The sequence below is a fragment of the Podarcis raffonei genome, chromosome 17 (genome assembly GCF_027172205.1).
Source record: "Podarcis raffonei isolate rPodRaf1 chromosome 17, rPodRaf1.pri, whole genome shotgun sequence".
NCBI classification, from domain to species: domain Eukaryota; kingdom Metazoa; phylum Chordata; class Lepidosauria; order Squamata; family Lacertidae; genus Podarcis; species Podarcis raffonei.
This window is the reverse complement of record NC_070618.1, coordinates 23,339,816-23,355,266: the sequence shown is the minus strand read 5'-3', so window position 1 is coordinate 23,355,266 and position 15,451 is coordinate 23,339,816. Positions and strand designations below refer to the sequence as shown.

General features: G+C 41.1%; 1 protein-coding gene across 4 annotated transcripts in view; it reads left to right on the top strand.

The window, feature by feature from the left end:
• Positions 1-15,237, top strand: part of IFT74 (intraflagellar transport 74) — a 42,578-nt gene extending 27,341 nt beyond the window's left edge. For all 4 annotated transcript variants that reach the window (XM_053372158.1, XM_053372157.1, XM_053372160.1 and 1 more), the window contains exons 15-20: positions 1,170-1,267; positions 3,193-3,319; positions 9,512-9,675; positions 11,568-11,693; positions 13,656-13,716; positions 14,642-15,237. In XM_053372158.1, coding sequence (XP_053228133.1) covers positions 1,170-1,267; positions 3,193-3,319; positions 9,512-9,675; positions 11,568-11,693; positions 13,656-13,716; positions 14,642-14,757 — 692 coding nt within the window. In that variant the 3' untranslated portion in view covers positions 14,758-15,237. The remainder of the gene's footprint in view (positions 1-1,169; positions 1,268-3,192; positions 3,320-9,511; positions 9,676-11,567; positions 11,694-13,655; positions 13,717-14,641) is intronic.
• The last annotated feature ends 214 nt before the right edge of the window (positions 15,238-15,451 follow it).

Genomic DNA, 15,451 nt, shown 5'->3' with positions numbered 1-15,451 from the left:
ACCCACAGAGGGATCTCCACTGGAGTGAACCAGCCCAGGCGAGGTAAACCTTGCCAACTCCTGAGTCAGAGCTTCCCTCTTTGGACAAATGTCCACTGCACCCACACAGCCACCTTCTCCACATTGGAAAGTTTTGCTCCTGCAAGGGTGGCATACCGCATTTTTTGCTCTATAAGACGCACCAGACCATAAGACGCACCTAGTTTTTGGAGGAGGAAAACAAGAAAAAAATATTCTGAATCCCAGAAGCCAGAACAGCAAGAGGGATCTGGCTTCTGGGATGGCCTCTTGCTGTCCTGGCTTATGGGATAGCCGCGCACAGCTTCTTCCGGGCAGGGGGATGAAGGCTCCCTCTACCCGGAAGTGGCTGCACGTGGCTAAGGCAGAAGGCTCCTCTAAGAGCCGTGTTCCCTTTAAAGAGCGTGCGGGAAATGCCCCCAAGAGCTGCACACACGCTCCATGCGGCTCTTAAAGGGAGCGCTGAGCAGAGCCTCCCGCCTGCCTTTGCGCCATAAGACGCACGCACATTTCCCCTTACTTTTTAGGAGAGGGAAAGTGCGTCTTATAGAGTAAAAAATACGGTATATGCACCAGAAGTAAACTATGCATCATGTTAATGGCATAGTCAGAGTTCTGCAGGGCTCTAATGGAGCGCTTCAGCAGTGGCACAGATTGGCAGCATTGACCTTGTGGCATTGGGACCACTGCAGTTCCCCCCAGGGCACAGCATTGTCCTCCTGGCATCAACACTGTTCCAGCTCACTGGAGCCAGGGCAGTGACACGGTTGGAGGAGGTCCAGGCTGGTAGCATTGATGTCCCACAAGGGTACTTCTTTGCAAGTGTAAAACATTTTCTGATGCATAGAAGAGAATCAGAGGGTAGCTTTTTATGTGGCTCTTCATGTGAGCTTTGACTGTCCTGTCATTGGTTGATCACCACATTGATATTAAAAGGTGAATAAAAGGCTGCAAAAACCAGCTCACATTCTAGATATTCCTTACAGATAAAATTTCTTGGTTCCATTTAAATTGCTTTAAGATGTTTGTTTATATATATTTTTAATTGCTTTTAAATTCAGAATCCTTATAGCTATAAGTCACATTTCAGGACTTTTCTGCTTTTCCTTTTATAAGCAGCAGCCTCCCTTATCTTGTTTTTCAATCTTTAGACTTTCTTGAATCTTTTGAAGAGGCAAAGAACCAGGAACTAGAACGGAAAACACAGATAGAGGCCAGTATTGTGGCAATTTTAGAGCATTCAAGCAGGGTGAGTGGCTTTGGCTCCAATCATAAGTTCCGTTGACTCTGCTGTGATTTTCATTTTACTTTTATTGATTTTTACCTAAACAAATCCAAATGAAAGCAAACTAGAACCAAACAAAATAACCAACTTATTTTAGGCATTTCACTGGGAACACTTACCCAAAAAGTACATCACGTCAATCCAAGAGCATTAAATCACTTACTATTTACCATCTTTGCAATGATACCAAAGGAAAAGCATAATCTTCCTCACAGGTAATCCTATTTTCAAAGGAAAAGAGGATCAACAAGTAAAAATTATTGGGTTGGTGTGTGGAGTCTGATGGTGTTTTTCATTTTATTTGTTTAGAATTCACTAGGATTTTTCTGCTACGTAAATGTGGCTAGGATAACATTTTTAATCCTTTTTTCATAAGAATACACATTTATTCCTTACTTTAGAATAAAGATGAAGAGATACCAATCACAATTATTAGTACTTTCCAAATAATCTAATTGTTTGGTGATAATTTAATTAGTTGCTTTTATTCTCCAGAAAGCATATCAAGTTGAAGCTTACAGGGGTTGCTTGACATATAAAAAGTTTACAAGTATGGCATTAACATGTGAGAGGGGAGAGAGAGAGAGAGAGAGAGAGAGAGAGAGAGAGAGAGAGAGACTGTAGCATACTACCTTCCTGACCCCTCTTATTCTTGGGGCCAGTGCAAAGATAACACAGACTTCCTGTTAACTGCAGTTAACAAATGAATAGTTAGCTTTGGAAATGTATGCTCCCTAACCTCATTTCAATCTTTCCCTTCTGTCTTATTTCAGACTCTGAAACCCATTAGAAATCATTGTTTCGGATCCTAGTTAAGAGAATCCTGTTTAACCGTAACTTTGGTTAACATTGATACCAGCACGTCACTAAACTTGGTATAGCATGGGGGGGGGGATCTGCTTCAGAATGAAGAGGGGTTTGGTTCCCAAGGCTGGCTCCTGTTTTGTTTTTTGTTTTTAATCCCAATTTAGGGAGAGCCATTATTGCATCTTTTTCTTCCTGCGAACCCCACCCTCCTTCACAAACAGAACCACCCTTGTTTCTTCTGCCGACACCTCAGTCTTTAATTGCACTAATAAACCTTTTATGGCCACGAGAAGAAGCAAAACATTTCATAGTTTACTTCTATCACATATGGCACTAAAACTAGGCAGATGTAGTTACTTATGCTCTTTCTAGCTTAAAGTACAGTACAAACTGCACCTAGAATCATTCCCTGTTTATATAACCTCATATGTTCTTATTTTGCCTAGTGTATCAAATCCCCCCCCCCCCAAAGTCAGACAATTTAAGTCGATAAAACTATTATTTTAACATTATTACACCTTTGGCTACATTTCAAGAAAATGTCATTGTAATGGCTTTTATGTACAACTTTCATGGGTTCAGCTTTTGTCACTCAAGGCTGCTTCATGGAGGAACAAGCATTTTCACTTTTTAGATACTGCATGCCACAGTAAAAACAACTTAATTTACACTGCGGCTCCTGCTTATGAAACCAGGATCTGATTGTCACATTCACAGTTTGGAGTTGAGTTGCCCAGGCTTTGGAAAGCAAGGTATTCCATAGCATGTGGAGGGAAAACATTTACTGGGAGCAAAAACTATCCTCACTTGAACTTCCCCAAATTGCACCAGCCTCTCACCTTTTGTTCACCCTTGGCCCTGTTTCCCCAATCATAGGTGAGACCATACAATGTTTTGTAAAACTACAACATTCTCCTTTTTATATATGAACTCCAAACAGCTAAAATGTTTTTCCTAAGGGGATTTGCTGTAGCTGACTTCAGTAGTATGGAAAAACACCAACCATTCTCATTGTTAAGCCACCAGTTGTAGCAGTGCATTTGGGGTGTCTCATCTTCCACTACTCTTCTTTAATCACGCAGAATGTAAATCGCATGAAGCAGATATCTTCTGTAACAAACCAAGAGCTGAAAATCATGCAGGAAGATCTCACTTTCAAGTCAAGTGAAATGCAGAAATCACAGAGTACTGCGAAAAACCTGGGAACAGGTATGGCAAGCGAAGTGTATGTTGTATTTATTTACAAATTTCTCTCCCACCTTCTAGTGCAAAAAAATGGCCTTAATGCAGCTTACAAGAATGAAAACCAATAAAGTAAAATTCACTGCACAAACCAAAACATCAAATCAGCAGATAAAGAGATAATATAAAACCAGCAGATAAAAGTCATTGAAATAGCTTGAATACCAATAAAAGTCCAAATGAACAGGATAGATGTTGTCTTGCACCTAAAGGATAATGGAGTTGGTCCCAGGCAAGCTCTGGGGAGAGGATTTTTTGCATGTCCCTACAGAAAATACCCTTTATCAAAGAGCTAGCTGCCTCACTTCAGAAAGCAGTACTGCCCAGAGAATGGCTGGTAGAGATTATATTAATTGACAGTAAGGTTAGGATTTTTGAAAACTGGTTTGCATCTGATATTTGATCCAGCTACTTCAGTATGATGCTGACCAGCATGGGCTCTCCAGAGTTTAAGACACGAATCTTTCCCAGCCTAGGGATGCTTGGGATTGAACTTTGGTACATTTAGCATGCAGGATGTGTGTTCTATCACAGCTACAATTCTTCCAATTCTACTTTGGAGAAGACACTTTTATAGAAAACATAGCCCTAGGCTAAAACCAGCAATGGTACTTCGTTTCCAAATTCAGTTTAAAGCCAGTAAAAATCTTGTAATACTTTGAGTGATGATCAGCAAATTTAGTCATTTTAGTCAAATTTAGTCACTGATTTGTTCATGCTGATAGAACTATCTACTTAGCACTATGTCAAATATATCCCTTTAGATGTATTCCAGTCCCCTGCTTATGTGCATAGAAAACAAGGTTTGGTGCCTCCGTGCATAGAAATTATTCCCCAAAGCTCTAAATCACGAATGGACAGTTTTGACGACAACAAAAAAAGTTGAAAGATAATTCTTGCTAAACTATTGTTTATATGTTTCTCTGCCCATGAGGCCTGGCAATTTGCTTTATTCTTCTTTAACATAAAGGCAGTTGGGATCCTGAATTCCGATTTGATTCTGTGCTCCATGCAAAAGAGGCTTGTGGACCCATGTAGTGCTGTAGAAATGCACCTTGGGGCCACAACCTCACTCTTTGTATAAAGATCATTGCACAGAGCCTTCTCCTTCCCTCCCCAAAGGAAACTCCTGTGAGTAAACACATTTGCTGATGGCAGCATTTCCCAGTAACATTTCCCTGGGTCAAAGCACAAAGCAGTTTTGTCTCAGAATTTGCTACTGTGTACACATTTGCTTGCTGAAGTCTGACTTAGTGGCATATCAGAAGGAACTGGACTGCATCCTCTTCCTGTCTCTTCCCAGAGAGAAGGGTTGTTATTTTTTTTCTTTCCTTTTTCCCTTTCCTTTTTTTTTTCACTGTAGGATGGCAGTTGGATTGAAGAAAATCCTTTACTTTCTCCAGATTATTTTACAGGGGAAGCCAACCTACAGCTAGTAAGGTCATTGTTCCATCTAGCTCAGTACTGTCTGCTCAAAGCAGCAGTGTCTCATTAGGGGTTCAGGAAGGAATTTTTTTGAGCCCTACCTGGAATGCTAGGGACTGAACCCAACACCTGCATTCAATGTATGTGTTTTGCCACTGAGCCACAACCCATCCCTTCTACAGCTCCTCCTCCTGTAGAAAGCAGGTCATGTTTTAAATGCATGCCAGTGCCATTTGAGGCATATAAGTATGCACAAAGACATATGAAACTGTCATATACTCTCAGTCTGCCCATCCAATACTGTCCAAGGTCTCAGGCAGAAGGTATGTTAGACCCTCTTGCCTAAGACCCTTAGAAGTGGAAGCACCAGAGTTGAACCAGAGACCTTGTTTGTGTAAAGCACAGGCTCTGCCACTGAACTATGGGCCATCCCTGTTGTAGCCCCATCTGAGTCCCTTTGCTGAGCAAGCAGAGTCTACGAGTCTCTGAGGAACACTTACCTGAGATCAGAATCCACATACAAAGTCAGACAGTCCAGATGTTAGGAAATCCAGATGATCACAGAGCCAAGGGACAAGATCACTGGCAGCAGTAAGGTAGAGGGCCGGGAACCACAGGCATTATTTCCAGCATCTGACAACAACAACAACAATTTATACATACATACATACATACATACATACATACCCCACCCATCTGGCTTGGTTTCCCCAGCTATTCTGGGCGGCTTCCAACAAAAGTTTAAAAATACATTAAAACTTCATTCATTAAAAACTTCCCTAAACAGGGCTGCCTTCAGATGTCTTCTAAATGTCAGATAGTTGTTTATTTCTTTGAGATCTGATGGGAGGGCGTTCTGCAGGGAGGGCACCACTACCGAGAAGTCCCTCTGCCTGGTTCCCTATAACCTCACTTCTCGCAGTGAGGGAACTGCTAGAAGGCCCTCAGAGCTGGACCTCAGCGTCTGGGCAGAAAGATGGGGGTGGATACGCTCCTTCAGGTGTACTGCTGTTGAGAGCTCGGTTTAAGAAGCCTGGAGCGAGCTGGTTCTCATCCGTGCCTTCTGCTCTGTGACCTTGAAGACTGAACAGGCGTGTGTGGAGTCTTTTCACCTTCTCCCCCTTCAGGCTGCTGTTCAGCAGGCAAAGCTGACTCCTGGCCTGTGACAATCCCCATAAAGATATTCTTCGGTACATATATACTGCCTCTCCCTCAGTCATTTGGGAAAAGGAAAAGTAAGAGGGGAGATGATAGAGGTGTATAAGATTATCGATGGCGTGGGAAGAGAGAAGCTTTCTTCCATCTCTCACAGAATTTGCGGCCATCCATTGAAGCTGAATGTTGGAAAATTCGAAACAAGTAAGGAGGTGGCTCTTCACACTGTGCATAGTTAATTTGCTCCGACAAGTTGTAGTTCCGGCCACCAACTTGGAGAAGGATTAAACAGATTCACAGAGCTCAAGGCTGTCAATGTCTAGTAGCACTGATTGCTAGGTTTGCCATCCCCTATCAGAGGCAGTAATGCCCCTGAATAAGAGTTTCTGGGAATCACAAGTGGGAGAGTGATGTTGCAGGACTCTTGGTGGCTTCCGATTAGGCATTTGGTTGGCCAGCTTGAGAACAGTAAGGGCCTTTGGTCTGATCCAGCAGAGTTCTTACAGCTTGAAAATGTAGAGCCGCCCAGAGTGGCTGGGGCAACCCAGTCAGATGGGCAAGGTACAAATAATAAATTATTATTATTATTATTATTACTCTGATGAAAAGAAAAAGTTCACTTAGCAGAAAACCTTTAAAAATTAGTCGAAGACCACCCAAAGAAAATACAAGTTTCTTAACTCTTGTTGTAACTTATTTGCTACAATACCAGAGCAATATTATACAGTATTATACAGTCATACCTTGGTTCTCGAACGCCTTGGTACTCGTACGTTTTGCCTTACAAACGCCGAAAACCCGGAAGTAAATGTTCTGGTTTTCGAACGTTTTTTGGAAGCCGAACATCCGACGTGGCTTCCGCTCGAGTGCAGGAAGCTCCTGCAGCCAATCGGAAGCCACGCCTCAGTTTTCGAACATTTCGGAAGTTGATCAGACTTCCGGAATGGATTCCGTTTGGGAACCAAGGTACGACTGTACTCATTTTATGTCAGGATGTGGGGGGGGGGGGAGCTACTAATAGACCAGTGGAATGACCACTGTATCCAATCTAAGCTCAACACAGGAAGAGAAGCGGGAAAGGTGCACAAATAGGGAAATGGTCAACGGTCCTGGGAATCTCTAGCAGAGCATACCAGTCCCAATGACAGTATCAACATGCATACAACCATGGAGGGAGCCAGTGCACTCAAGACAAGGAAAGAATGCAACACGTGCCTTTGCATCGCTGTTCATGCAAGACAATGCCACAACACTCCCTCAGCCCCAGTGGCACAGCCGGTAGTGACCATCCAGTGATGAGGTTGTGCATGTGTTCTCTGTCCGGATTCCTGTGTGTCAGTGCACAGCTGCAAATAACAGCACTGGGTATACAGCCATTTGCCCTTAACAGTTCCCTGATCAATATGATTTCTTGAGCTTCTTCGCTCATAAGAAAAATTCACACGTTTCCCTCCCTAAAACTGCACTTTGTTTCTTGCATCTTGCATCTGCCTTCATCACACTCCAATAAATCTGTTCAAAGCAGCTAGGGAATCAGATACTAGCAAATCTATTTGGGGGTAAACTGTATTCGCCAGAGCACTCTTTTGAAGAGATAGCATGTATCAAACAACTCAAATACCTTGTAGGGAAAAAAATAGAATTTAAAAAAACACCCAGTGAAAATAAAAAACAACCCTATTCCTATCATATACCCCTAGTTTCTAAAATCTTATTACAGTGGTACCTCGGGTTAAGAACAACATTCATTCCGGAGGTCCGTTCTTAACCTGAAACTGTTCGTAACCTGAGGTACCACTTTAGCTAATGGGGTCTCCCGCTGCTGCCGCACCTCCGCCGCACAATTTCTGTTCTCATCCTGAAGGAAAGTTCTTAACTCGAGGTACTATTTCTGGGTTAGCGGAGTCTGTAACCTGAAGCGTCTGTAACCCGAGGTACCACTGTACCCACATCTGCGCCTATTTTTAAATCAACATTTTTATAATTAAAAAAGCCTGTAATACATTTTCATCATTCCTTGCCACTCTCAGATTTTAGTTTATCACGAATATATCTGAGCTATACCTAAGAAGTCAACTTCCTGAAGAGCAAGAGATGGCACCCCAGGGAGAAACTAAGTGCAGTTGTAATAGCAACTTAGCACGATAGCCACTATTGCCGGCAACAAGCAGTTGAAATAAAAGGGGACCGTGATTTTTGTTTGTTCAGCTTTTCCTGAATGCTTAGGCTGGTAACAAAAATCACAATGCCTAATATAAGGCACCAAATGCCCCTAAAGAAATTCCTTGGGCCATTCTTTATTTTTATTTTATTTTTTGCTTAAATCTGGATTAAGCTCTTATACAAAAATTACTTAAGGAGAAGAATTGCTTGTCACTACAGTGGTACCTTGGGTTACATACACTTTAGGTTCCACACTCCGCTAACCCAGAAATAGTGCTTCAGGTTAAGAACTTTGCTTCAGGATAAGAACAGAAATCGGGCTCCAGCGGCGCGGCGGCAGCAGGAGGCCCCATTAGCTAAAGTGGTGCTTCAGGTTAAGAACAGTTTCAGGTTAAGAACAGACCTCCAGAACGAATTAAGTATTTAACCCGAGGTACCACTGTACTTCTTTATTCAGTTTTTCAACCCAACACATGGTGGTGAGGTTAGAATCATGCTGCCATGCGCCTCTTGTTTTCCAGCATGCTCACCTGATATCTGCATATTAGGCACCATAGGTGCATAGAGGCCTATGCGTAAAACCTTATGACATGTACACAATTTTTCAGGCCTAGACACACCAGACTAGGCCTCTAGGCCCCTTTGCAAACGCAGCCTTCAGCATGGAGGAAATAAGAGGCCACACATAAGGACCCAGTTAATGATCTGGAAGCATTTGATCAGTCAAGAGTTTTCAGGGCTGGGCAGGTGTGATCTATAACATGAGTAGGAAAACCACTGGGAGCTCCCATCTAAGAGCTGGACGTAAGGGTAATAAATATGGCATCCAAATTGCAGATATTAAATAGACTCAAAGGCAGAGAGGGTCAGCATGACCCCAGTCTGTTACTAGACAATAAAACAAAAATATGCATGTTGAGATTGACCATGTTTATTTTAACACATGCTTCAGCTTAAGATACTATTGATGTGCTCGCCCCCCCACTCCAAATTATCAACAGAACCATTGAGGGTTCTGTATATTATACCTGTCAAAACGATCCTTAGGAGCAGGTCACCTATAGACTTTACAACACTTTTCATAGTTTAAAACTAAAAAGGGCAGCAGGATCTTTTTGCATAGTTTTATGGACAAATGTAAGCTAAGAACAACAATGCTAATTCCTCTTTGCCAGTTTTTGTTGCAAATATGTCAACACTAGTCTTAGCGATACCACTACTTCATCACATAATGGATATTTGTATGTAAAACTTAAGGACGTACTTAAGAGCTTTCCTGGACTAAGGCCAAGGTGAACAAGGCAGGCAGGAGTCAGTTGTCTCCTTGAATAAGTAAATGTACAATTCACTTCTCTCTGTGCTAGAAAATAATCTCCATTGTATGTCAGTAATGCTTCTTGGCTCTTTCTGTTTCAGACAGCCAACGTCTGCGGATGGACCTCCAGAAAATGGGCCTGCTGGAAGGCAAGATGGTTGATGAACTGACTTCTCTCAAAGAAAAAATAGAGCAAATGACCAAAGACCTGGAACTTTACAACAATCTTCCAGCTCTGAAAACAGCAGGAGAGGAAAAGAAAAAGGTAGTTAACAGTCAAAACGCATTAATAATATTTGCTTGAGACCGAGTTATTGAACTATTTCAGCTGCATCTTGTTAAATGTTCTGTCTTGGTGTCCTTTACATACACTGAGGCATGGTGGAGCTGCTTCCCAAAGGTGTTAACAGCTTGTAGCTACTCACATGATCCATCCTCCAGTCAGGTAGTTATGGTGGCTGCATACCTGCCACATCTGCATGGAAGAGTGTCGTGTGGACCAGTAGCTCCTGTGTGGCTTCTCATTTCTCATCAAAACTGAGTAAAAAAAAATGCTTTGCTTTGCTTTTTGCTTTTTTTAGAGAAATTAAATGGCACCACTGTTTTAGATCTAAAACTGAACCTAAATTAAAATACATCATAGAATCTACGAGTTGGAAGGGACCCCTAGGGTCATCCAGTCCAACCCCCTGCAATGCAGGAATCTCAGCTAAAGCATCCATGACAGATGGCCACCCACCCTCTGCTTAAAAACCTCCAAGGAAGGAGAGTCCACAGCCTCCCAAAGGAGACCATTCCACTGTCAAGCAGCTCTTGCTATCAGAAAGTTCTTCCTGGTGTTTAGTCGGAATCTCCTTCCTTGTAACTTGAGGTCACGGGTTCGAGTCCTGCCCTCCAGAGCAGGAGAAAACAAGCTTGCTCCCTCTTCCATGGGACAGACCTTGAGATAAGCAACACGTAACATTTCCTGTGCAGCTACAAAGATTCAGAGGCACTTGAGTTGAGTTAATTTGGCATCCTTCTGCCTCGGGAGACAGTGGAAGAGAGCACCTTCAGGGGTCAGGTCAAACCGTTTGGAGCGTTGTACTGCTGTTACAGTAGAGACCATATGGGAGAAACGTGTTTTGGGGCAGATGAGGGCATCCAGTTTTGCTGCTACAGGTGCGCCAGGGCATTTATTCTCTCTGCATTCCTCCCAGCAGTCATTCCTCCTCTGATCTTTCTGTGACTACACAACCTGCCAGTCTCCAGGCACTGCGATCATCTGCAAGCGATTCCCATACGGCGGGGAATCGTTTGTCAGCCTTAATGTCACATTTGCAGGCATCTTTGTCTCTGAGTATCAGTTGCTGCGGAAAACGAGCAGAAGAGTACTATGGTGCGAATGTCTTGCTTGTGAGCTTCCTGTTGGCTTGAGGTTGGCTACTGTGAGAAGAATGCTGGACTAGATAGGCCTTTGAGTTGATACAGCAGGGTTCTACATATGTTCTTGGGCTTAGCATTTATTTTAGTAGTTCATTATCTGCAGAATGTGCTTTATTATCTGCATTCCTTCTTTTGTCTTGAACAAAAGCTTTCAAGGGAAAGGTATAAGAAAGTAGCCAGAGTACAATATTATGCACAGAAAGAGGAAGTGTTTCACAGTTCAAAAAAAGAAAACGTATTAAAGAGGGATGGAGAAACTGTGGCTCAGGTCGATGTTAGGTACCAACTTCCATTAGCCTCAGCCAGCTTGGCAAATAGTCAGGAATGGTAAGAGTTGTAAACTAAGAACTTTGGGTGGCCAAATGGTTTCTTATCAGTGATGTACGAGCCATGGGTTTTCATTCCTAAAGAAATAGAAAGCCCTTGTGTTCTTAGACATATTTTCTATTTTTCCATTTCAGAAAGATTAGCCAACTTGCAAACCAGTCACTACAGTCAACATAACATAGTCAAACAAATCAGTCCATACATCTTTCACACGTGAACCGACCACATACTTTTTCCATGCCGTCTGTCATATACACAATTATATGCTTTCATGGGAATGAGTGCCAGATGCTTAGATTCAAGCATAAATGCTTCCCCCTCTCTGAATTTTAGAAATAAGCTAGAGCACTTTTAAGATGAGTGCTTTTTAATGTTCCATTTTTTTATTATTTCCTTACTCTTAAGAAACTGCAAGAAGAGAAAGAAACACTAACGAAGCGCAGGAATGCTTTCAAGAAAACTATGGAGCATCTGAATAGAGAATATGAAAGCTTGAAGTTGCAGCTGCAGGAAAACGAGACACATTCACAGGTACAGTTGAAAATGCCTATTGCCTTTTGGTGTTGCCTTTTCTCTACCTTTTTGGAGTTTTGAAACTTTTGTATAATATGTCTATGCATACATAAATTGCTTTTTTACAGCCTCTTTAAATAACTTCAAAATCTTTAAAATGTGGAAAGACGTAAGATCTCTTTCCAAGAAATGCTGCTTGCGACAGGACTAAATTTGAAAAAAGAAACACAGAACTCTTCCAATTATGAACTAAAGAGCAATAATATTAATATTACAGTAGATACATAAAATGATATTAGAGTAATTGAGATGATTTTGGAGAAACTAGTCCATACTGAAGAAAAATATGTACCAACCATGCCAAATCTCAGGCAAGTCTAATATTTCTATAATTCTCTGACGTTTGTGCTCTTTCACTCCTGCCATTCTGTTAATGTCCCGGAGATTTTACTGTTGTGAAAAACAACAGGTTTGCTGGGGGAAATTGACAGGTTTGCTGGGAAAAATTGAGGGCAGGGGTAACATGGGGGAAAGAGATAACTCTCCCTCTTGCATATCAGTTTTGAATTTGGCAGAATTAAGAATATTCATCTCCCAAATAGTTGTGTTTTCTTTTTGCACATTCAAGGTTGAACAGTTGAGAGTCAGTGATGATAATAAGTGGGACCTGCAACAACTTTTTTGCACTGAGAAATGTTCCCTGTTTAGGATTCCATCCCCTTCATCCCATACTTCCCTAACACCAACACCTCCAACCAGCTTTTCCTCCCAGACTTACTTTTGCAAACCTTGGCTTTCCTCTGATCCTGCTGATAACTCCCTTTTTTACATGAGTGTTAACTACTTTGGCTACATAAACAACCACACTCAGAGAAAGTAGAGGGAATGGTGGAAACCAAATGGGATTTCACGATACAATTTGATAATTTGAAAGGCTCAGCTGTATTTATGCTGAGTGTGGCACACAAGTCACCCTGTAAAATGTATTGAAGCTTTTCTCTGTCACCTGTTGTATCCCAAAATCTACTAGCCATCAGAGGCTCAATAAAGTGCATTGAGCTCTTTTTCTGAGCAGAAATTGTGATGGGCAATTGCTGGTTTGGAAGGTGTACCAAATAGCACTACACTCACATACTAAATGTTAGCTTCCACACAGCTATTCTGAAATATTCATTGCAAATAGCTTGCATGTCTTGATGGCACAAACTTTGAACAGTAGCACCAGCCAAGCAAATCAATGCTCCACAAATTGCATTGTTAGGAAGCAGCCATCAATATAATAGCCATATTGCCTTCCTGTTGATGCTTAAAGTGTTGTCGGAGTCCCAACATTTAGCCTGCAGTCTTACAATCTTCTCAATGCAGTCCTGCTCTTATCATAGCTTTTGGCATCAGACAGGAAATTTAGCTATGGAAATGAGGAAGTTTCTTCTGTGCAGTTCAGGGCCCAATATAGTTTCAAGATACGTTGCATGATAAGCTTTACATAGTCTGAAAACAGTCGTTAACCAGAAAGAAACACAGATAATGAGAGTTCAGTGTCATGCATAAATCATAGTCTCCACACTGTAATTAAAGACAATATTCTCATGGCTTGCATGGATTGCAAACCATCTTTTTGATGCAGTGTAATTACAAACTGCATGTCCTTTGCTGGAATCCTTATCAGTTCTTGTAATTTCTCTACAGCTCTGCTTAAGGATATGAAAATCGGTGAGACTTAACTGATTTAGTAAGGCTACTGACATAGACATACTTACTAGAGAGTAAGCCCTAGTGAACGTAGTGGGATTTCTAAATAGCTATATATAGGTTTGTGCATGTTATCTGAATTGTTCTTGATCTTATTTATTTGGTAGAATCCTTTGGGTGGAAGGGCAGAATATACATTTAATAATCATTAAATTAAATTAAGGGGGGTTAGTTGTTACGCAAGTGGCTATTTTTTGCTATCATTTTTTTTTCATTTTGTAATTGCAGCTTACGAATTTGGAAAGGAAATGGCAACACCATGAACAAAATAATTTTGTCATGAAAGAATGTATCCTTTTTAAAAAAGAGAGAGAGAAGATGCTGAAAATAATCATGGTAAATAAGAACATAAGCAGGTGCTTAAGTCTCTTAAATCAGTTGGGCTTGCTTAACATTTTCTGAATCATGCCCATTCTCAGCATTCTATTCTGAAAGCCTGAGGTACAACGACTTATTCCACATGTTACAGATGACCATCATATGTCTTGACGTTTACATATATAGATAATTATATCCAAAGAAAGGGACTGTTTTATTTGTTCAACAGGAGATAATGGCTATAAAGAGACCTTTGCCAGGAAATTATGGATGATATCCAACCTTTGTCATAATCTGAGTAGACCCATTAAGTTGTTTAAGTCGACTGATTTAAATGGGTTTACTCTGTGTATGACTAATGTTAGCTCTCACCCAGTATCTCTTCCGTTATAGTTTATCTGAGGCATTTGACAACCTTAAAGCAGTTTGGTTTGCTGAGATATCATGGCGGGGGGGGGGGTGGAATTGCCTTCCTTTTGTACGCTCAGAGCCCACACAGATGACCAAACTGCTTTTCTCACTCACAATCATCTGTATCATCCTGCAAAATCTCAATGTGAATGGTGCAAATGCATAGTAAAACAGCTGTTTTTCCAGGTAGGAACTGTTGTACATGGAGATTTAAATATCTATAACTTAGGACACAATCCATCTAACAAACTGAAACCATGGGCTTCCACTTGCACAATGGGGTTTTCCCCCTTTCTGCCCCCCCCCCATTTATTTTTATTTTTATTTTGCTTTGGGGGTTGCAAGGACCCCCAGAATAGCAGGGGGGGGGTCATTCTGTCTGGCAAAAATATATGTTTGTGCAGACCAAATGTTTATTTTAGCGTGACATTGAATTCTACCCTCTGATGCTCGTTGGAGACTTTTCCTTATCTTTTTATCATCAGTTATAGCAACGAAAAGTCAGGAAAGTGATTACCGGCCTATAATGAAGAATGTGACAAAGCAGATTGCAGAATATAACAAAACTCTCATCGAAGCTTTACAGAGCAGCAGGACCTGATCTTAGGCACGTCCTTCACATGTCCGTGGACCAATGAGAAGAATTATTTATAGTTCTACACACTCCCCCAGTACACAACAGCAATATCTATGTGCATTTTTCATTCTGGCTAGTTAACAACAACCAGGAATTTGTTTCTTTAAAATTAACTTCACTGGATTTAGTCCTCTATTCTCTGCCAATGGTTTATTGGAAACAATGTAATTTACATCATTTTGGCCTTACTAAGTTAAGAAAATAATTCTATCCATCTTATTTTAAGAATTTTTCATAAGGGGAGAGGGGTGAATTGTAGGTATAAAATCAGATATGTAGCAATAAATAATTTAAAAAACTCAAGGGCGAATTATCCAGCATTATTTTCAAGAGAATATTATTTCATAGGGATCACATGCCATAGGATACAAGTTCTCATGCCTCAGAATTCAAGAAAAATGGGTTTTTGGCTATACTGTGAACATAAAATTGTTTCTAAATTTATGCATGCGTAAAGGAGAAATGTGTTTATTTTACCTTTTAATGCGAACCTACCTAATTTTCAGTTCCCAAACTAATACATTAACTGAAACACAGCTATCTTTCTCCCTTACCTGAATCTTTCAATGCAGTTCTCCAGTCAAAAAATACTTCATTCTCCAGGAGAATTTATCCTTTGAGTATCAAAGATATCAGATGTCTGATCCACGTCAATTTA